This window comes from Eschrichtius robustus, chromosome X, assembly GCF_028021215.1.
Source record: "Eschrichtius robustus isolate mEscRob2 chromosome X, mEscRob2.pri, whole genome shotgun sequence".
Taxonomy (NCBI): domain Eukaryota; kingdom Metazoa; phylum Chordata; class Mammalia; order Artiodactyla; family Eschrichtiidae; genus Eschrichtius; species Eschrichtius robustus.
The window spans coordinates 36,276,451-36,294,592 of record NC_090845.1 but is presented as its reverse complement, the minus strand read 5'-3'; the positions used below and the strand labels follow the sequence as shown (position 1 = coordinate 36,294,592).

The following is an 18,142-nucleotide window of genomic DNA, read 5'->3' as shown; positions in this document are numbered from 1 at the left end:
CCCACCCCCCCAGGCCTAGCAAACATACCCACATCCTCATCCCCAGAACCTGTGAATATATTACCTTACGTAGCAGAAGGGACTTTGAAGATGTAATTAAGTTAAGGATTTTGAGATGGGGAGAAGAGCGTGGGTTATCCAGGTGGGCTCAATGGAATCACAAGCGTCCTTATAAGAGGGAGGCAGAAGTGCTCTCAGAGTCAGAGAAGAAGGTGAGGGAAGCAGAGGTCGGAGAGGAGAGAGGCTGGAAGATGCTGTGTTGCTGGCTTTGAAGGTGGGGGAAAGGCTACGAGCCAACAACCTTGACTTTACCCCAGTGAAACCCGTCCCAAACTTCGGACCGCCAGGACTGTAAGAGAATGCGTGTTTGTTAAGCCACGAGTTTTGTGGTGACGAGTGACAGCAGCGAGAGGAAACTAACACACTTCCCCACTCCCCAACCCGGTGCTCCTTGGGACCACCTCCCGAATAAACTAATACTTCTAGTTGAATCTTCATCTCAGGGTTTACTTCTTACACATATGGTTCTGTGTCTCATCACAGGCTGTGTTGAGCCAGAAGCAGTAGAGAGTTTCTGACCTGTCTGGCCATTTCTGATTGCAGCCATGAATGTCAATGTCGGCGTCAGAACAGCAGCTGCGCTTCTGGATCAGTTTTATGAGAAAAGAAGACTGCTCATTGTGTCCACACCCACAGCCCGAAACCTCCTCTACCGGCTGCAGCTGGGGATGCTGCAGGTGAGTCCTTGCAGCAGGGCCAAGGCGGGAGGGAGACCCCTGAACAGGAAGGGCCCAGTCATTTCATTAAAAGCAAAGGCCAGGTTCAGTGCCTACTCCATTTCCCGTGAGCTTCAGGAACTGGCACTTCAGAACTCCCACCATTCATTTCTGCTTCTGGGGCATAACCTAATTAACATTGACTCCCCAGAGCTAACCCAGTCGTTTTCCAACTAATGAGGTTTGGTTGTCTTCACTAATAAGCCTAATTGACATGCTGTCCAGGTTCAGCCGAAGAACAAATTGTCTTTGCTGAACCTGTCCAGGATATGCCTGCGAGGGAGGCGATCAAGCAGTTGTTGGCCCTAAAGGCTGGCTCAAGGGATGAGAGGGGTCTAGGAGCCCTCAGGCCCCACATCCTGCTGCAGGGAGCTCCCCCAGCTCTCGCAGAGCTCCTCAGAGAGGCATAACCATCCTTTAGAAAAGCGGTTCTCCAAGTGTGCTCTGTGGACCAGCAGTATGACCTGGGAGCTTGTTAGAAATGCAAATTCTCGATCCGCATCCCAGACCTGCTGGATCAGAAACTACCTTTTAACAAGACCTTCAGGTGATTCCTAAGAACTTCAAAGTTTGATGGGGGGCGCTTTTCTAGGGAATGTGCCCTTTTTAGCTGTGTAAGTTTTGTAGCTACAGAATGAGGCAACCAGTGTCTTTTGGGGAAAAACCCGAACAAGCTAGAAACTGAAAGGATTGAATTAGAACTTGTTTGATTTCTGTCCTGAAACGTGTTGTCAATAAGAGTGGCCAGTCTGGTTGAATGCTAAAGAGGGTCATGGACACGGTGCTGCACATTTTTGGAGGAATGTTTCATTCATGTATTACAGTGAATAGAACTAGGTTTTTAGAACAATCTTGGTTTAATCAAAGGCTACAATTTAACTTCTCATTTCAGCATTAAGACAATGAATAATGATAAATCTTTGTTTATTCTCCCCATGTACTTGGACTTCCCATGAACTCTGAAGAGCCATATAAAACATTTTGGGCTCCTTTGATAGGAACCCAATTCATCTCGTCCTTAACCCCAATCCCTGCCACCTGACCTCCACCTTGTGTCGCCTCATCCCAGCTAGGGAGTTGCTCTCTGGGTAACACAAGCCCGCACCGCTCCATTGTGTGGGAAATTGGCCTTGCAGGCTCTATTTCACAACCATACGTTTCCTGACCTCTTCTTTCCCTCTCTCTCTTTTTTTTTTTTCTTTTGGCTGCATTGGAAATTCGTTGCTGCACGCGGGCTTTTCTCTAGTTGTGGTGAGCAGGGGCTACTCTTTGTTGCAGTGCGTGGGCTTCTCATTGCGGTGGCTTCTCTTGTTGCGGAGCACGGGCTCTAGGCACGTGGGCTTCAGTAGTTGCAGCATGCAGGCTCAGTAGTTGCAGCACGTGGGCCCTAGAGCATGTGGGCTTCAGTAGTTGCAGTGCGTGGGCTCAGTAATTGTGGTGCATGGGCTCTAGGGCGCACGGGCTTCAGCAGTTGTGGCTCAAGGGCTCTAGAGCGCAGGCTCACTAGTTGTGGTGCACCGGCTTAGTTGCTCCGCGGCATGTGGGCTCTTCCTGGCCCAGGGATCTAACCCGTGTCCCCTGCACTGGCAGGCGGATTCCCAACCACTGTGCCACCAGGGAAGTCCCCTGACCTCTTCTTAGTTCCATGGAAAAATGAAAAAGCCAGACAACTTGCTTTTCCTCTATTTGGCAAACTATGGCTTTTGTAAGTAAAATTTTATTGAAGCACAGCCAAGGCTCATTCGTTTGTGCATTCTCTATGGCTGCTTTAAATGCGCTTTTTTTTTCCTTTTGAATTTATTTATTTATTTACTTATTTATGGCTGTGTTAGGTCTTCGTTTCTGTGCGAGGGCCTTCTCTAGTTGTGGCAAGCGGGGGCCACTCTTCATCACGGTGCGAGGGCCTCTCACTATCGCGGCCTCTCTTGTTGCGGAGCACAGGCTCCAGACGCGCAGGCTCAGTAATTGTGGCTCACGGGCCCAGTCGCTCCGCGGCATGTGGGATCCTCCCAGACCAGGGCTCGAACCCGTGTCCCCTGCATTGGCAGGCAGATTCTCAACCACTGCGCCACCAGGGAAGCCCCTTTAGCACCACAAAGGCACTGTTGAGTAATTAAGACAGAGACCATCCAGCCCCATGAAACCTAAAATCTTAACTATCTGGCCCTTTACAGAAAATGTTGGCTGACCCCTGCCCTAGTCTATCCCATTCCTTCAGGTACTTGCTAAATTACTAATCAACTAGCTGGATAAGATATTTGCTATCAAGGTGTTTATATGTGACCCCCCCAACATATTTACATTGGCATTTTAAGCAGAGCCTTCAAGGAAAGGTTTGATTGGCTTATGTGATTCAGTTAGAATAATAAAAATGTGTATTTCTACCTTTTCTAACTTGTCTACCAATTCTGTCACCCCAGAGATATTTCAGCAGAACTGTAATAAAAACTTGGTGTTCTAATAATTCAGCAGTTTAAAGTTTCTTTTCCCATTTAGTCATATTCATCTTAAATTACTTTTTTGTTCCCTTACTGCCATTGGCACTCCTGATGAGGCTTCCTGGCATATGCTTGAGTGGGTCACGTTCCTGAGGCTCTTGCCAAGGGCCAGCTCTGGGGGCTGGAACATTTTCTTTTTCTAAAAATTGAGGTATGATTGACATATAACGTTAGTTTCAGGTGTACAACATAACGATTCAATACTTGTATATATTGCAAAACGATCACCAGAGTAGTCCATTTAACATCCATCACCATACCTAGTGGCAAAATTTTTTTTCTCGTGATGAGAGCTTTCAGGATCCACTCCCCTAGCTACTTTCAAATATACAGTACAGTATTATTAACTAGAGTCACCAAGCTGTATATTGCATCCCCATAATTTTTTCATTTTATCACTGGAAATTGTACCTTTTGACCCTCTTCACCCATTTTTGCCCAACCCCCAGCCCCCACCTCAGGAAAACACCAATCTGTTCTCTATATCCATGAGCTCAGTGTTTTTCTTTTTTTATTTTAAGATTCTACACATGAGAGAGATCATATGATATTTACCTTTTCCTCTTTTACTTCACTTAACATAATGCCCTCAAGGTCCATCCATGTTGCAGATGGCAAGATTTCACTCTTTTTTGTGGCTAAATAATATTCCATTCTACCTATCACATTTTCCTCATCCATTCATCCATCAGTGGACATTGAGATTGTTTGCATAGCTTGGCTATTGTAAATAATGCTGCAGAGAACATGGGGGTGCTTATATCTTTTCAAGTTAGTGTTTTTCTTTGGATAAATACCCAGCTGTGGAACTGCTGGATCATATGGTAGTTGCATTTTTAATTTTCTGAGCACCCTCCATACTGTTCTCCACAGTGTCTGTACCAATTTACATTCCCACCAACAGTACACAAGCTCCATCCATGTAGAGCGGCAGTGCTGACTGTTATGTGTCTTTTTGATGATGGCCATCCTAATAGGCATGAGGTGATATCTCATGATTTTGATTTGCATTTCTCTAATGACTAGTGACGTTGAGCATCTTTTCATGTATCTGTTGGCCTTTCATATATCTTCTTTGGAGAAATGTCTATTAAGGTCTTTTGCCCATTTTTAAATTAGAGTATGAATTTATTTGCTATTGAGTTGTATGAGTTCTTTAGATATTTTGGATATTAACCCCTTATCAGGTAAATGGTTTGCAATTTTTTTCCCCATTTTGTAGGTTGTCTTTTCATGTGTTGATAGTTTTTTACTGTGCAGAAGCTTCTTAGTTTGATGTAATCCCACTTGTTTGTTTTCTTCATTTTGTTGCTAGTGCTTAAGGTGTCATATCCAAAAATCATTGCCAAGACCTATATCAAGGAGCTCTTTTTCCTGTTTTTTCATCTAGGAATTTCATGGTTTCAGATCTTACATTTAAGTCTCTAATCCACTTCAAGTTCCTTTTTGTAAGTAGTATAAGATAGGGGCTTTTTTTCATTTTTTTACATGTGAATATCCAGTTTTTTCAGCACCAATTATTAAAGAGACTCTTTTCTCCATTGAATATTCCTGGCTCTTTTGTCAAATATTAGTTGACTGTATATGCTTGGGTTTATTTCTGGGCTCTCAATTCTGTTCCATTTGATTTTTTTTTTTTAGGCCAGTACCATACTGTTTGAATTACCATAGCTTTATAGTATAGCTTGAAATCAGAAAGTGTGAGGCCTCCTGCTTTGTTCTATTCTCTAAGGATGGCTAGGTTATTTAGGGGTCTTTTGTGGTTCTATACAAACTTTAGGATTGTTCTTCTTTTCCCTACTTATGTAAAAATGCTATTAGAATCTTTGGGCTTTTCACCATTGAGTATGATGTTAGCTGTGGGGGGTATCTTCTTTCTATACCAAAGAGTTTTTTAAATCATGAACAGAAGTTGTATTTTGTCAAATGCTTTTTCTCCATCTACTGAGATAATTTTTTTCATTCTATTAATCTGATGTATCACATTGATTTGTGTATGTTGAGCCGTCCTTGCATCCTAAGTATAATTCCACTTGGTCATGCTGAATTATCCTTTTAATATGCTGTTGAATTCAGTTTGCTAGTATTTTGAGAGTTTTTGCTTCTATATTAATCAGGGATATGGATCTGTATTTTTCTGATAGTGTCCTTTTCTGGCATTGGTGTCAGGGTAATGCTGACCTCATAAAATGAGTTTGGAAGTATTTCCTCCTTTTCTATTTTTTTGGCAGAGTTTGAGGATTAGTGTTAATTCTTCTTTAAATGTTTGGCAAAATTCACTAGTGAAGCTATCCGGTCCTGGGGTTTTCTTCACTGGGAGATTTTTGATTACTGATTTAATCACCTTACTAGTAATTGGTCTATTCAGACTTTCTATTCCTTCATGATTCACTCTTGATAGTTTGTATGTTTCTAAGAATTTTTCCACTTCTTTTAGGTTGTCCAGTTTACTGGTGTAGAGCTGTTCATAATAGCTTCTTATGAACTTTGTATTTCTGTTGTATCAGTTGTAATGTCTTCTTTGTCATGTATAATTTTGTTGATTTGACTTCTTTTTTCCTTGGTTAGTCTAGCTAAAGGATTGTCAATTTTGTTTATCTTTTCAAAGAACCAACTCTTAGTTTGGTTAATGTTTTCTATTGTTTTTCTGTTCTCAATTTCATTTATTTCTTCTCTAATCATTATTTCCTTCCTCTTGCTAACTTTCGGCTCAGTTTCTTTTCTAGCTCCTTAAGGCATAGTTAGGTTATTTGGGAAATTTCTTGCTTTTTAATGTTGGTTTTTATTGTTGTGCACTTCTCTCTTATAATTACTTTTGCTGCATCCCATAAGTTTTGGTATGTTGTTTCTCCACTTTTTGTCTCAAGATACTTTATTGCCCCTTTAATTTCTTCTTTGACCCATACGTTATTCAGGAGAATGTTGTTTAATTTCCATGTATTCATGAATTTCCAGTTTCCTCTTGTTACTGATTTCTAGTTTCATACCAATGTGGTCAGAGAAGATACTTGGTATGATTTCAGTCTTCTTGAATTTTCTAAGACTTATTTTGTGACCTAATGTATGGTCTATCCTAGAAAATGTTTCATGTGCACTTGAGAAGAATGTGTTTTCTGCTGATGTTGGATAGGATATTCTGTGAATGTCTGTTAGTTATATTTGGTCTGTAGTGTTGTTCAAATTTGCTCTTACCTTATTGATTTCTCTGTCTGGATGATCTATCCATTGTTGAAAGTGGGGTGTTAAAGTCCCCAACTGTTACTGTATTGCTGTTTACTTCTCCTTTTATTTAGCTCTATTAGTTTTTGCTTTATGTATTGATATTTCAGTTTTCCAATGTTGGGCACATCAGTATTTATAATCTTTATAACTTCATGATATATTGATCCCTTTATCATTAGAAAATCACCTTCTTTGTCTCCTTTTACCATTTTAAAAATTAAAGCCTATTTTGTCTGATTTAACTACCCCTGACTTTTTTGAGTTATTTGCTTAAAATATTTTTCCATCCACTTACTCTGCCTATGTGTGTCTTGAAAGCTAAAGTCATTCCTGTAGGCAGCATATCATTGAATCTTTTTTTAAAAAAATCCATTTAGCTATTCTGTTTATCGTTTGGAGAACTGAATCTGTTTACATTTAAAGTAATTATTGATAAATAAGGACTTATGCCATTTTGTTAATTGTTTTCTGGTTGTTTTCTAGATCCACCTTTCCTTCTTATCCTGCTTTCTTTTATTGTGTTTTGATGTTGTGAGGTATTAGTATGCTTTGACTTTATCATATTCTTTGTAGTTCAGGTTTATCCCTTGTTACCGTGAGGCTTACATTCTAAAAAATCTTAAAAGTAAAACACACTATTTTAAACTAATACCAACTTAACTTCAATAAAGTCTTAAGCTTTATACTTTAACTTCTCCTCCCTTCACATTTTAAGTTATTGATGTTACAATTTACATATTTTTAATATTGTGTACCTAATAAATTACTGTAGTTTTAGTTATTTTTACCATTTTTTTTCTTAAGTTACCTTATCTTTTAAAAATTTTTTATTTTATATTGGCGTAAAGTTGATTAAAAATGTTGTGTTAGTTTCAGGTGTACAGCAACGTAATTCAGTTTTACATGTGTCTATTCTTTTTCAAATTCTTTTCCCATTTAGGTTATTATAGAATATTGAGCAGAGTTTCCTATGCTATACGGTAGGTCCTTGTTGGTTATCTACTTTAAATATATCAGTGTGTACCTGTCAATCCCAAACTCCTAATCTATCCCTCCCCGCTACTCTTCCTCCCTGGTAACCATAAGTTCATTCTCTAAGTCTGTGAGTCTGTATCTGTTTTGTAAATAAGTTCATTTGTATCATTTTTTTTAGATCCCACATGTTAGCAATATCATATGATATTTGTTTTTCTCTGTCTGACTTACTTTACTTAGTATGATAATCTCCAGGTCCCTCCATGTTAGTGCAAATGGCATTATTTCATTCTTTTTAATGGCTGAGTAATATTCCATTGTATATATGTACCGATCTTCTTAATCCATTCATCTGTCGATGGACATTTAGGTTCCTTCCATGTCTTGGCTATTGTAAACAGAGCTGCAATGAACATTGGGGTGCATGTATACTTTCGAACCATGTTTTTCTCCAGTTATATGCCCAGGAGTGGGATTGCAGGATCATATGGTAGCTCTATTTTTAGTGGTTTTTTTTCCCTTATAAATTTATTTATTTATTTATGACTGTGTTGGGTCTTCGTTGCTGTGCACGGGCTTTCTCTAGTTGTGGTGAGCGGGGGGGGGCTACTCTTCATTGCGGTGCACGGGCTTCTCATTGTCGTGGCTTCTCTTGTTGTGGAGCACAGGCTCTGGGCACAAGGGCTTCAGTAGTTGTGGCATGTGGGCTCAGTATCTGTGGCTTGCGGGCTCTAGAGCGCAGGCTCAGTAGTTGTGGTGCACGGGCTTAGTTGCTCCGCAGCATGTGGGATCTTCCTGGGCCAGGGCTCGAACCCATGTCCCCTGCATTGACAGGCGGATTCTTAACCACTGTGCCACCAGGGAAGCCCCTACTTTTAGTTTTTTAAGGAACCTCCATACTTTAAGTTCTCCATAGTGGCTGTACCAATTTTACATTCCCACCAACAGTGTAGGAGGGTTCCCTTTTCTCCACACCATCTCCAGCATTTATTGTTTGTACACTTTTTGATAATGGCTATTCTGACCGGTGTGAGGTGGTACCTCATTGTAGTTTTGATTTGCATTTCTCTAATAATCACTGATGTTGAGCAGCTTTTCATGTGCCTCTTGGCCATCTGTATGTCTTCTTTGGAGAAATGTCTATTTAGGTCTTCTGCCCATTTTTGGATTGGGTTGTTTGTGTCTTTAATATTGAGCTGCATGAGCTGTTTATATATTTTGGAGATTAATCCTTTGCCCGTTGATTCGTTTGCAAATATTTTCTCCCATTCTGAGGGTTGTCTTTTCGTCTTGTTTATGGTTTCCTTTGCTGCCAGCACCATTTATTGAACAGACTGTCTTTTCTCCATTGTATAGTCTTGCCTCCTTTGTCATAGATTAATTGACCATAGGTGCATGGGTTTATTTCTGGGTTTTCTATACTGTTCGATTTATCTGTATGTCTGTTTTTGTGCCAGTACCATACTATTTTGATGGCTGTAGCCTTGTAGTATAGTCTGAAATTAGGGAGCCTGATTCCTCCAGCTCCATTTTTCTTTCTCAAGATTGCTTTGGCTATTCAGGGTCTTTTGTGTCTCCACACAAATTTTAATATTTTTTTTGGTTCTAATTCTGTGAAAAATGCCATTGGTAATTTGATAGGGATTGCACTGAATCTGTAGATTGCTTTGGTTAGTATAGTAATTTTTAAAAATTATTTATTTTTTAATTTATTTATTTTTGGCTGTTGGGTCTTCATTGCTGCATGCGGGCTTTCTCTAGTTGCGGTGAGTGGGGGCTACTCTTCATTGCAGTGCATGGGCTTCTCGTTGCAGTGGCTTCTCTTGTTGTGGAGCACGGGCTCTAGGCATGCAAGCTTCAGTAGTTGTGGCACGCGGGTTCTAGAGCACAGGCTCAGTAGTTGTGGTGCATGGGCTTAGCTGCTCCATGGCATGTGGGATCTTCCTGGACCAGGGCTCGAACCCGTGTCCCCTACATTGGCAGGTGGATTTTTTTTTTTTTTGGCAGGTGGATTCTTAACCAGTGCACCACCAGGGAAGCCCTAGTATAGTAATTTTGACAATAGTATTTCTTCCAAGAACATGGTACATCTTTCCAACTGTGTCATCTTTAATTTCTTTCATCAGCATCTTATAGTTTCCAGAGTACAGGTCTTCTGCCTCCTTAGGTAGGTTTACTCCTAGGTATTTTATTCTTCTTGATGTGATAATAAGTGGGATTGTTGCTTTAATTTCTCTTTCTGATATTTTATTGTTAGTGTATAGAAATGCAACAGAATTCTGTGTATTAATTTTGTATCCTGCAACTTTACTGAATTCATTGATGAACTCTAGTAGTTTTCTGGTAGTGTCTTTAGGATTTTCTATGTATAGTATCATGTCATCTGCAAACAGTGACAGTTTTACTTCTTTTCCAGTTTGGATTGTTTTTATTTTTCTTCTCTGACTGCTGTGACTAGGATTTCCAAGTCTGTGTTGAATAAAAGTGGCAAGAGTGGGCATCCTTGTTTTGTTCCTGATCTTAGAGGAAATGCTTTCAGCTTTTCATCATTGAGTATGATGTTAGCTGTAGGTTTGTCATATATGGCCTTTATTATGTTGAGGTAGGTTCCCTCTATGCCCACTTTCTGGAGAGTTTTTATCATAAATGGGTGTTGAATTTTGTCAAAAGCTTTTCCTGCATCTATTGAGATGATCTTATTATTTTTAATTCTTCAAATTGTTGATGTGGTGTATCACACTGATTGATTTGCGGATACTGAAAAATCCTTGCATACCTGGGATAAATCCCACTTGATCGTTGTGCATGATCCTTTTAAATGTATTGTTGGATTTTGTTTGCTAGTATTTTGTTGAGGATTTTTGTGTCTATGTTCATCAGTGATATTGGCCTGTTATTTTGTGTGTGTGTGTGTGTTATCTATGTCTATTTTTGTCTAGTTTTGGTATCAGTGTGATGGTGGCCTCATAGAATGAGTTTGGGAGTGTTCCTACTTCTGCAGTTTCTTGGGAATAGTTTCAGAAAGATAGGTGTTAACTCTTCTCTAAATGTTTGATAAAATTCATCTGTGAAGCCAGCTGGTCCTGCACTTTGGTTGTTGGGAGTTTTTAAATCACAGTTACAATTTCATTACTTGTGGTTGGTCTCTTCATATTTTCTATTTCTTCCTGGTTCAGTCTTGGGAGGTTGTACCTTTCTAAGAATTTGTCCATTTCTTCCAGGTTGTCCATTTTATTGGCATATAGTTGCTATTAGTAGTCTCTTATGATCGTTTGTATTTCTGTGGGGTCCATTGTAACTTCTTTTTCATTTCTGATTGTATTGATTTGGGCCCTCTCCCTTTTTTACTTGATGAGTCTGGCTAAAGGCTTATCAATTTTGTTTGTCTTTTCAAAGAACCAGCTTTTAGTTTCATTGAACTTTTCTATTGTTTTCTTCATCTCTGTTTCATTTATTTCTGCTCTGATTTTTTATTTCTTTCCTTCTGCTAACTTTGGGTTTTGTTTGTTCTTCTTTCTCTGTAGTGGCTTTAGGTGTAAGGTTAGGTTGTTTATTTGAGATGTTTCTTCTTTCCTGAGGTAAGATTGTATTGCTATAGACTTCCCGCTTAGAACTGCTTTTGCTGAGTCCTGTAGGTTTTGGATCATTGTGCTTTCATGTGTCTCCAGGTGTTTTTTAATTTCCTCTTTGATTTCTTCAGTGATCCATTGGTTGTTTAGTAGCATATTGTTTAACCTCCACGTGTTTGTGTTTTTTTATAGTTTTTTTTATAGTTTTTCCTCACGTTGTGGTTGGAAAATATGCTTGATATGTTGTCAATTTTCTTTAAATTTACCGAGGCTTACTTTGTGGCCCAGCATGTGATCAATCCTGGAGAATGTTCCATGTGCACTTGAGAAGAACATGTATTCTGCTGCTTTTGTATGGAATGCTCTATAAATATCAATAAAGTCCATCGGTCTAATATGTCATTTAAGGCCTGTGTACCTTATTGATTTTCTGTCTGGATGATCTGTACATTGGTGAAGATGGTATGTTAAAGTCCCCCATGATTATTGTTACTGTCAATTTCTCCTTTTATGACTGTTAGTATTTGCCTTATATATGAGGTGCTCCTATGTTGGGTGCATATATATTTATAATTCTTATATCTTCTTCTTGGATTGATCCCTTGATCATTATGTAGTGTCCTTCTTTGTCTCTTGTAACAGTATTTTAAAGTGTATTTTGTCTGATATGAGTATTGCTACTCCAGCTTTCTTTTGATTTCCATTTGCATGGAATATCTTTTTCCATCCCCTCACTTTCAGTCTGTATGTGCCCCTAGATCTGAAGGGGGTCTCTTGTAGACAGCATATATGCGGGTCTTGGTTTTGGATCCATTCAACCAGTCTGTCTTTTGGATGGAGCATTTAATCTGTTTATGTTTTTTTGTTTTATAAGATAGCTTATTTATTTATTTATTTATTTATTTATGGCTGTGTTGGGTCTTCGTTTCTGCGCGAGGGCCCTCTCCAGTTGCGGCAAGTGGGGGCCACTCTTCATCGCGGTGCGCGGGCCTCTCACTATCGCGGCCTCTCCTGTTGCGGAGCACAGGCTACAGACGCGCAGGCTCAGTAATTGTGGCTCACGGGCCCAGTCGCTCCGCGGCATGTGGGATCCTCCCAGACCAGGGCTCGAACCCGTGTCCCCTGCATTGGCAGGCGGATTCTCAACCACTGCGCCACCAGGGAAGCCCTCCCATGAAGTTTTGATATAGCAGTCTATATATAAACAAGATCGTTTTAAGTTGCTCCTCTTTTAATTTCAAATGCATTTCCAGTATCCTGCATTTGTGCTTTCCTCTTCTCACAATTGCTGGTTTTGATATATTTGTGTGTATGATTTCCTACCTTTACTGTATGCTTGCCTTTACCAGTGAGCTTTTCCATTTGTAGTTTTCTTGTTTCCAATTGTGGCCTTTTCTTTTCTGCCTAGAGAAGTTCCTTTAGCATTTGTTGCAAACCTGGTCTGGTGGTGCTGAATTCTCTTAGCTTTTGCTTGTTTGTAAGGCTTTTGATTTCTCCAAATCTGAATGAGATCCATGCTGGGTAGAGTAATCTTGGTTGTAGGTTCTTCCCTTTCAGCACTTTAAATATATCATGCCACTCCCTTCTGGCCTGCAGAGTTTCTGCTGAAAAATCAGCTGATAACCTTATGGGGATTCCCTTGTATGTTATTTGTTGCTTTTCCCTTGTTGCTTTTAATGTTCTTTCTTTGTCTTTAATTTTTGTCAATTTGATTACTATGTGTCTTGGCATGTTCCTCCTTGGGTTTATCCTGCCTGGGACTCTCTTCACTTCCTGGACTTGGGTGACTGTTTCCTTTCCCATGTTAGGGAAGTTTTCAGCTATTATCTCTTTAAATATTTTCTCAGGTCCTTTCTCTCTCTCTTCTCCTTCTGGGACTTCAATAATGTGAATGCTGGAGTGTTTAATGTTGTTTGGCCTGAGGTGTCCCAGCACTGGAGCCTGCAGGCTGTTGTGTGGGGCCAGGTCTTGATGAGAAAATGGCGTCCTCCATGAGGGCTCACGCCAATGAGTACATCCTAGAACTACTGCTACCAGTGTCTTTGTCCTCGCAGTGAACCACAGCTGCCCCCTCCTGCCCCCGCCTCAGCAGGAAACCCTGCAATACTAGCAGGTACATCTGGCCCAGTCTCTTATGAGGTCACTGCTTTTTCCCCTGTGTCCTGGTGAGCACGAGACCTCGTGTGTGCCCTCCAAGAGTGGAGTTTCTGTTTCCCCCAGTCCTGTGGAATTCCTGTGATCAAACCCCACTGGCCTTCAAATCTAGATTCTCTGGGGGCTCTTCCTCCCATTGTCAGACCCCCAGGCTGGGAAGCCTGATGTGGGACTCAGAACTTTCACTCCTGTGGGAGAACTTCTGTTGTATAATTATTTTCCAGTTTGTGGTTCACCCATCCAGTGGGTATGGGATTTGATTGTGCCCCTCCTACCATCTTGTTGTGGCTTTTTCTTTGTCTTTGGATGTAGGGTATCTTCTTGGGTAGGTTCCAGTGTTGTTGTTTTTTTTTTTAATTTATTTTTGCTGCATTTGGTCTTCGTTGCTGCGTGTGGGCTTTCTCTAGTTGCAGGCGGGGGTTACTCTTCGTTGCGGTGTGCGGGCTTCTCATTGCGGAGCACAGGCGTTAGTAGTTGCGGCATGTGGGCTCAGTAGTTGTGGCTCATGGGCTCTAGAGCACAGCTCAGTAGTTGTGGCACACGGGCTTAGTTGCTCTGTGGCATGTGGGATCTTCCTGGACCAGGGCTCGAACCCCTGTCCCCTGCATTGGCAGGCGGATTCTTAACCACTGCGCCACCAGGGAAGTCCCTCCAGCATTTTTTTTTGACGATGGTTGTTAAGCAGTTAGTTGAGATTTTGGTGTTTTCATAAGAAGGGGTGAGCTCGTGTTCCCCTACTCTGCTATCTTGTCTCCATTGACCATGTTTGTTTTGTAACTTTTAAACTAGAGCTGTAAGTGAATTACATACCACTATTACCATATTACAGAATCCAAGTTTGACTATATTTTCCATAGCAGTGAGTTTTACACTGCCTTCTTATGTTTTTATGATGTTAATTATCATCCTTTTATATTTATCCCTCAGTATCTGCAGGGAACTGGTTGCAAGACTTGCTGCGGACACCAAAATCTGTGGATGCTCATGTCCCATTGTCAGCCCTCTGTATCTGTGGGTTCCCCATCCATGGATCCTCCAGTTGTACACATAGTACGTGGTCCATGGTTGGTTGAATTTGTGGATGCAGAACCCATGGATATGGAGGGCTGACTGTACTTCCACTCAAAGAACTTCCTATAACGTTTCTTGTAAAGCATGTCTAGTGATGATGAATTTTCTCAGCTTTCGTTTTTTTAGGGAAAGTATTTATCCCTCCTTTATTTCTGAAGGAGAGCTTCACTGAGTGTAGAATTTCTTGGTTGACAGTTTTCCCCCCAACATTTTTTTTTTAAGATTTTTTTTTCATGTGGACTATTTTTAAAGTCTTTATTGAATTTGTTACAATATTGCTTCTGTTTTATGTTTTGGTTTTATGGCTGTGAGGTATGTGGAATCTTAGCTCCCCAACCAGGGATCGAACCCACACCCCCTGCATTGGAAGGCAAAGTCTTAACCACTGGACTGCCAGGGAAGTCCCCCTCCACCCCCAGTATTTTGAATATGTCCTACCATTCTCCTCTAGTCTGACAAATTTCCATTATGAAATCCACTGATAGTCTTATGGAGGTTCCCTTGTATATAACTTCTCTCTTTTCTCTTGCTGCTTTTAAAATTCTTTGACTTTGACTTTTGAAAATTTAATTATAATATGTCCTGGTGTAGCCCTATTTGGGTTCAACCTATTTGGGATCCTTTGGGCCTTTTGCATCTGGATGTCTAGTTCTCTCCCCAGGTTTGGGAAGTTTTCAGCCATTATTGACTTAAATACACTTTTTGTCCCTTTTCGCCTTCTGGAATTCCAAAAATTCGAATATTTTTCTTTGTGTACCATAAGTCCCTTAGGCTCCCTTCAATCTTTTTTCATTATTTTTCCTTTTTGTTCCTCTGACTGGATAATTTCAAATGTCCTGTTTTCCAGGTTTCTGATTCTTCTGCATGGTTGAGTCTGCTTTTGAAGCTCTCTACTTTTTTTTTAATTTATTTTAGGCTGCATTGGGTTTTCGTTGCTGCGCGTGGACTTTCTCTAGCCGTGGCGAGTGGGGGCTACTCTTCGATGCGGTGCACGGGCTTCTCATTGCAGTGGCTTCTCTTTGTTGGGGAGCATGGGCTGTAGGTGCACGGGCTTCAGTAGTTGTGGCACACGGGCTTCAGTAGTTGTGGCTCACGGGCTCTAGAGCACAGGCTCAGTAGTTGTGGCTCACGGGCTTAGTTGCTCCATGGCATGTGGGATCTTCCTTGACCAGGGCTCGAACCCGTGTCCCCTGCATTGGCAGGCGGATTCTCAACCACTGCACCACCAGGGAAGTCCAAAGCTCTCTATTGAATTCTTTGGTTCAGTTATTCTATTCTTCAGCTCTGTGATTTTTTTCATGGTTTATATTTCTTTGTTGAACTCATTTTGTTTACTTCTCTAATTTCATTTAGGTGTCTGTTCTTGTAGCTCACGATACCTCTTTAAGATGATTATTCTGAATTCTTTGAAAGTTCATAGCTCTCCATTTCCTTAGGGTCAGTTATTGGCCCTTTATTACTTACCTTTGGTGGTATCATACATACTTGCTTTTTCATGATCCTTGATTCTTTATACCAGTGTCTGTTCATTTGAATAAGTGATCTCTTTTTCCAGACTTTAAGGTTTACTTTGGCAGAGACAATTCTTCACCAATCAGCTCTGTTTAGGTTTCTGGACGTGTCTGCTGGTAACATCCTTGGGCAGGTGGGGCCTGTTATTAGTGTCAGTTTGGGCAAGGCATCTGTTCGAGCTCTGAGGTTAGGGGTGGGGGGCGTGCCACTGGCTGAGAACAGCTGGATAGGACTGCTATCTTGGTTTCCTGCCCAAATGCAGCTGTAGGATGGGCTTCATGACTGTCTGGATTCTGATCAGGCTTACTAAATGCTTTGGAGTGGGTACTACTAAACCCAGCAGTAGGTGGGGCTATGAATTAGCTTCCCTGCCCTGGCAAAGCAGCAGGACGGGACCCAGGGCCTGCGTGGCTCATTGTCTGGGGACTCAAATCAGGCAAGAGTGTGCACTGAATATTTTGGTTAGGTGAGGCCACCAGTTTTCCTTTGCAGACAGAGAAAGCCATGGGCTGTACTCTATTCAAGCGCCACCATAAGCAGGGCTGTTAGATGGGTGATGCAGCTTCCTGTGTGTCAGGGTTAGGTTTCTTGGTCAGGTGGTCTGAAGGTAGTATTCAGTAATAAGTGAGGTTGTGAATCAGCTTCGCTTCCTGGGCACAGCAGGAAAAACACCTCAAGTGCCACTAATGCTCTTTGTTGGTGGCCTTGACTCAAGCCAACTCATGCCGCAAGTTCCCTGGCTGAACAGGGCCAGTTTGTTTGCCCTGGCAGCCATCAGCTCTGCCCACTCTCCTCTCAGCTTAAGAGTTGCTGGGTTACACAGCTTCCAGGTGTTCTCACAAACCCTTCCTATCAGATGGGGGCCACACTCCACAGTGCCTAGGGCTATAACTTGGGCTCATGCCTGGGTGGCACTGGGAGGGCCCACTTCAGGCAGCTCTCAAATTTTCCCAAACAGACTTTCTGGTCTGGAAGGGCCAGGGGCCTCAATCTGTAGTGGGTGGGGCCATGTATCACCTCCCCTGCCTGGGTGTAGCAGAGGAAATCTCCAGAGGGAGAACATAAAGATGGCATCCCTGGCCTACGTTCCCCGAGGGCCTCTCTGTAGGCCTCTAGATGTATGCCAAGCCTGAAGCCTGCCCTTAAGGTTGATGATCCAGGACAAAAAATGAGGCCTCTTCCACAGAAACTGGGGGTGTGTTTCAGTCTGCTGTCTGTGCAATGCCCCAGGGGTGGCAGCCCACCAAGAACTGTTAGAGTTGCATGGGACCCAGGAATTCCAGCCCCTCTGGTCACCAGAGCCAGGCCATCGAGGGCTGTCCCTGGGTGGCAACTGCCAGGGCCAGGTCACCAGATGTAAAAAACCAGGGCATCAGATGAGGGTTGGAATCGCTTATCCTTATTTCTTCACCATGCTCATGTTGGGGGGGGCTTTGGGAAGGCGGGTGTGAGGGGTGAAAAGGGCAGATAGTGGGATACTGGAAATATTCTTTTGTCCTTGCAAAGACAAATTAGAATCCTCTGGGGGTGGTCTTGGACACTTTTTAGGAAATTTGACTCATGCAAAGTCTCAGCCCATCTGGAAATACATACACTGCCATTTTGCTTAGGTTTTCAAAATCTCATTGCCAAGCCATTTCTGAATGATTCCTCTGGGAAGGTATTTAGGTTTTATAGCCACTAGTTGAACTCGAATTTCTCAGCTATCTTCAGGACAGTTTGGAGTGGGCAAATAAACTTCCCCAAACAGAAGAGTACTGCTCCTGTGGGTCTGTAGTTTGACATGGAATTTTCTTTAACCATGCTCACACCTCCCTGCTTGGGGTTTTTTGTTTGTTTTTTTCCAGCAAGCACAATGTGGCCTGGATCTTCGACACATCACCATAGTGGAGTTGGTAGGTGTGTTCCCGACCCTCATCGGCAGGATAGGAGCAAAGATTATGCCTCCAGCCCTAGCTCTGCAGCTCAGGTAGGGGGAAGTTCTGTTCTTAAGTATTATTACCTATAAAAGTGCTTTTTTTCTGATCAGGTTCCCTGATTTCTCTCTATTCATTCTTGATTCCAGGCAACCTTCAACCTTTAATTACTTTTATTCTGGGAGTATTATAACAATATTAATTGGCATGTGGCTGCTTGTCCAAATACATGATGCAGTGGGTAATTAACAGGGTTCCTTCCCCCTCCAGGTGTTTTTGCTTTGTCTTTGTTTCTTTTTCCCCTTGGTGGGAGTGGGATGGGAAGGGGACAGAATGCAAAAAGGATTTAAGCAATCCTTGGTCTTCTTAAGAGGGCAGGACTCCAATTTAGCCTTTCCAGGCTTGCCCTCTTTTTCCTCCATGCTTCCAGGGCACTTGTCCATAGTCCC

The 18,142-nt window shown here is 41.8% G+C and overlaps 1 protein-coding gene across 2 annotated transcripts in view; it reads left to right on the top strand.

Annotated features, from left to right (window-relative positions):
- Positions 1-18,142, top strand: part of SRPX (sushi repeat containing protein X-linked) — a 107,272-nt gene that overhangs the window by 72,890 nt on the left and 16,240 nt on the right. For both annotated transcript variants that reach the window (XM_068533220.1, XM_068533219.1), the window contains 2 exons: positions 604-737; positions 17,625-17,746. In XM_068533220.1, coding sequence (XP_068389321.1) covers positions 604-737; positions 17,625-17,746 — 256 coding nt within the window. The remainder of the gene's footprint in view (positions 1-603; positions 738-17,624; positions 17,747-18,142) is intronic.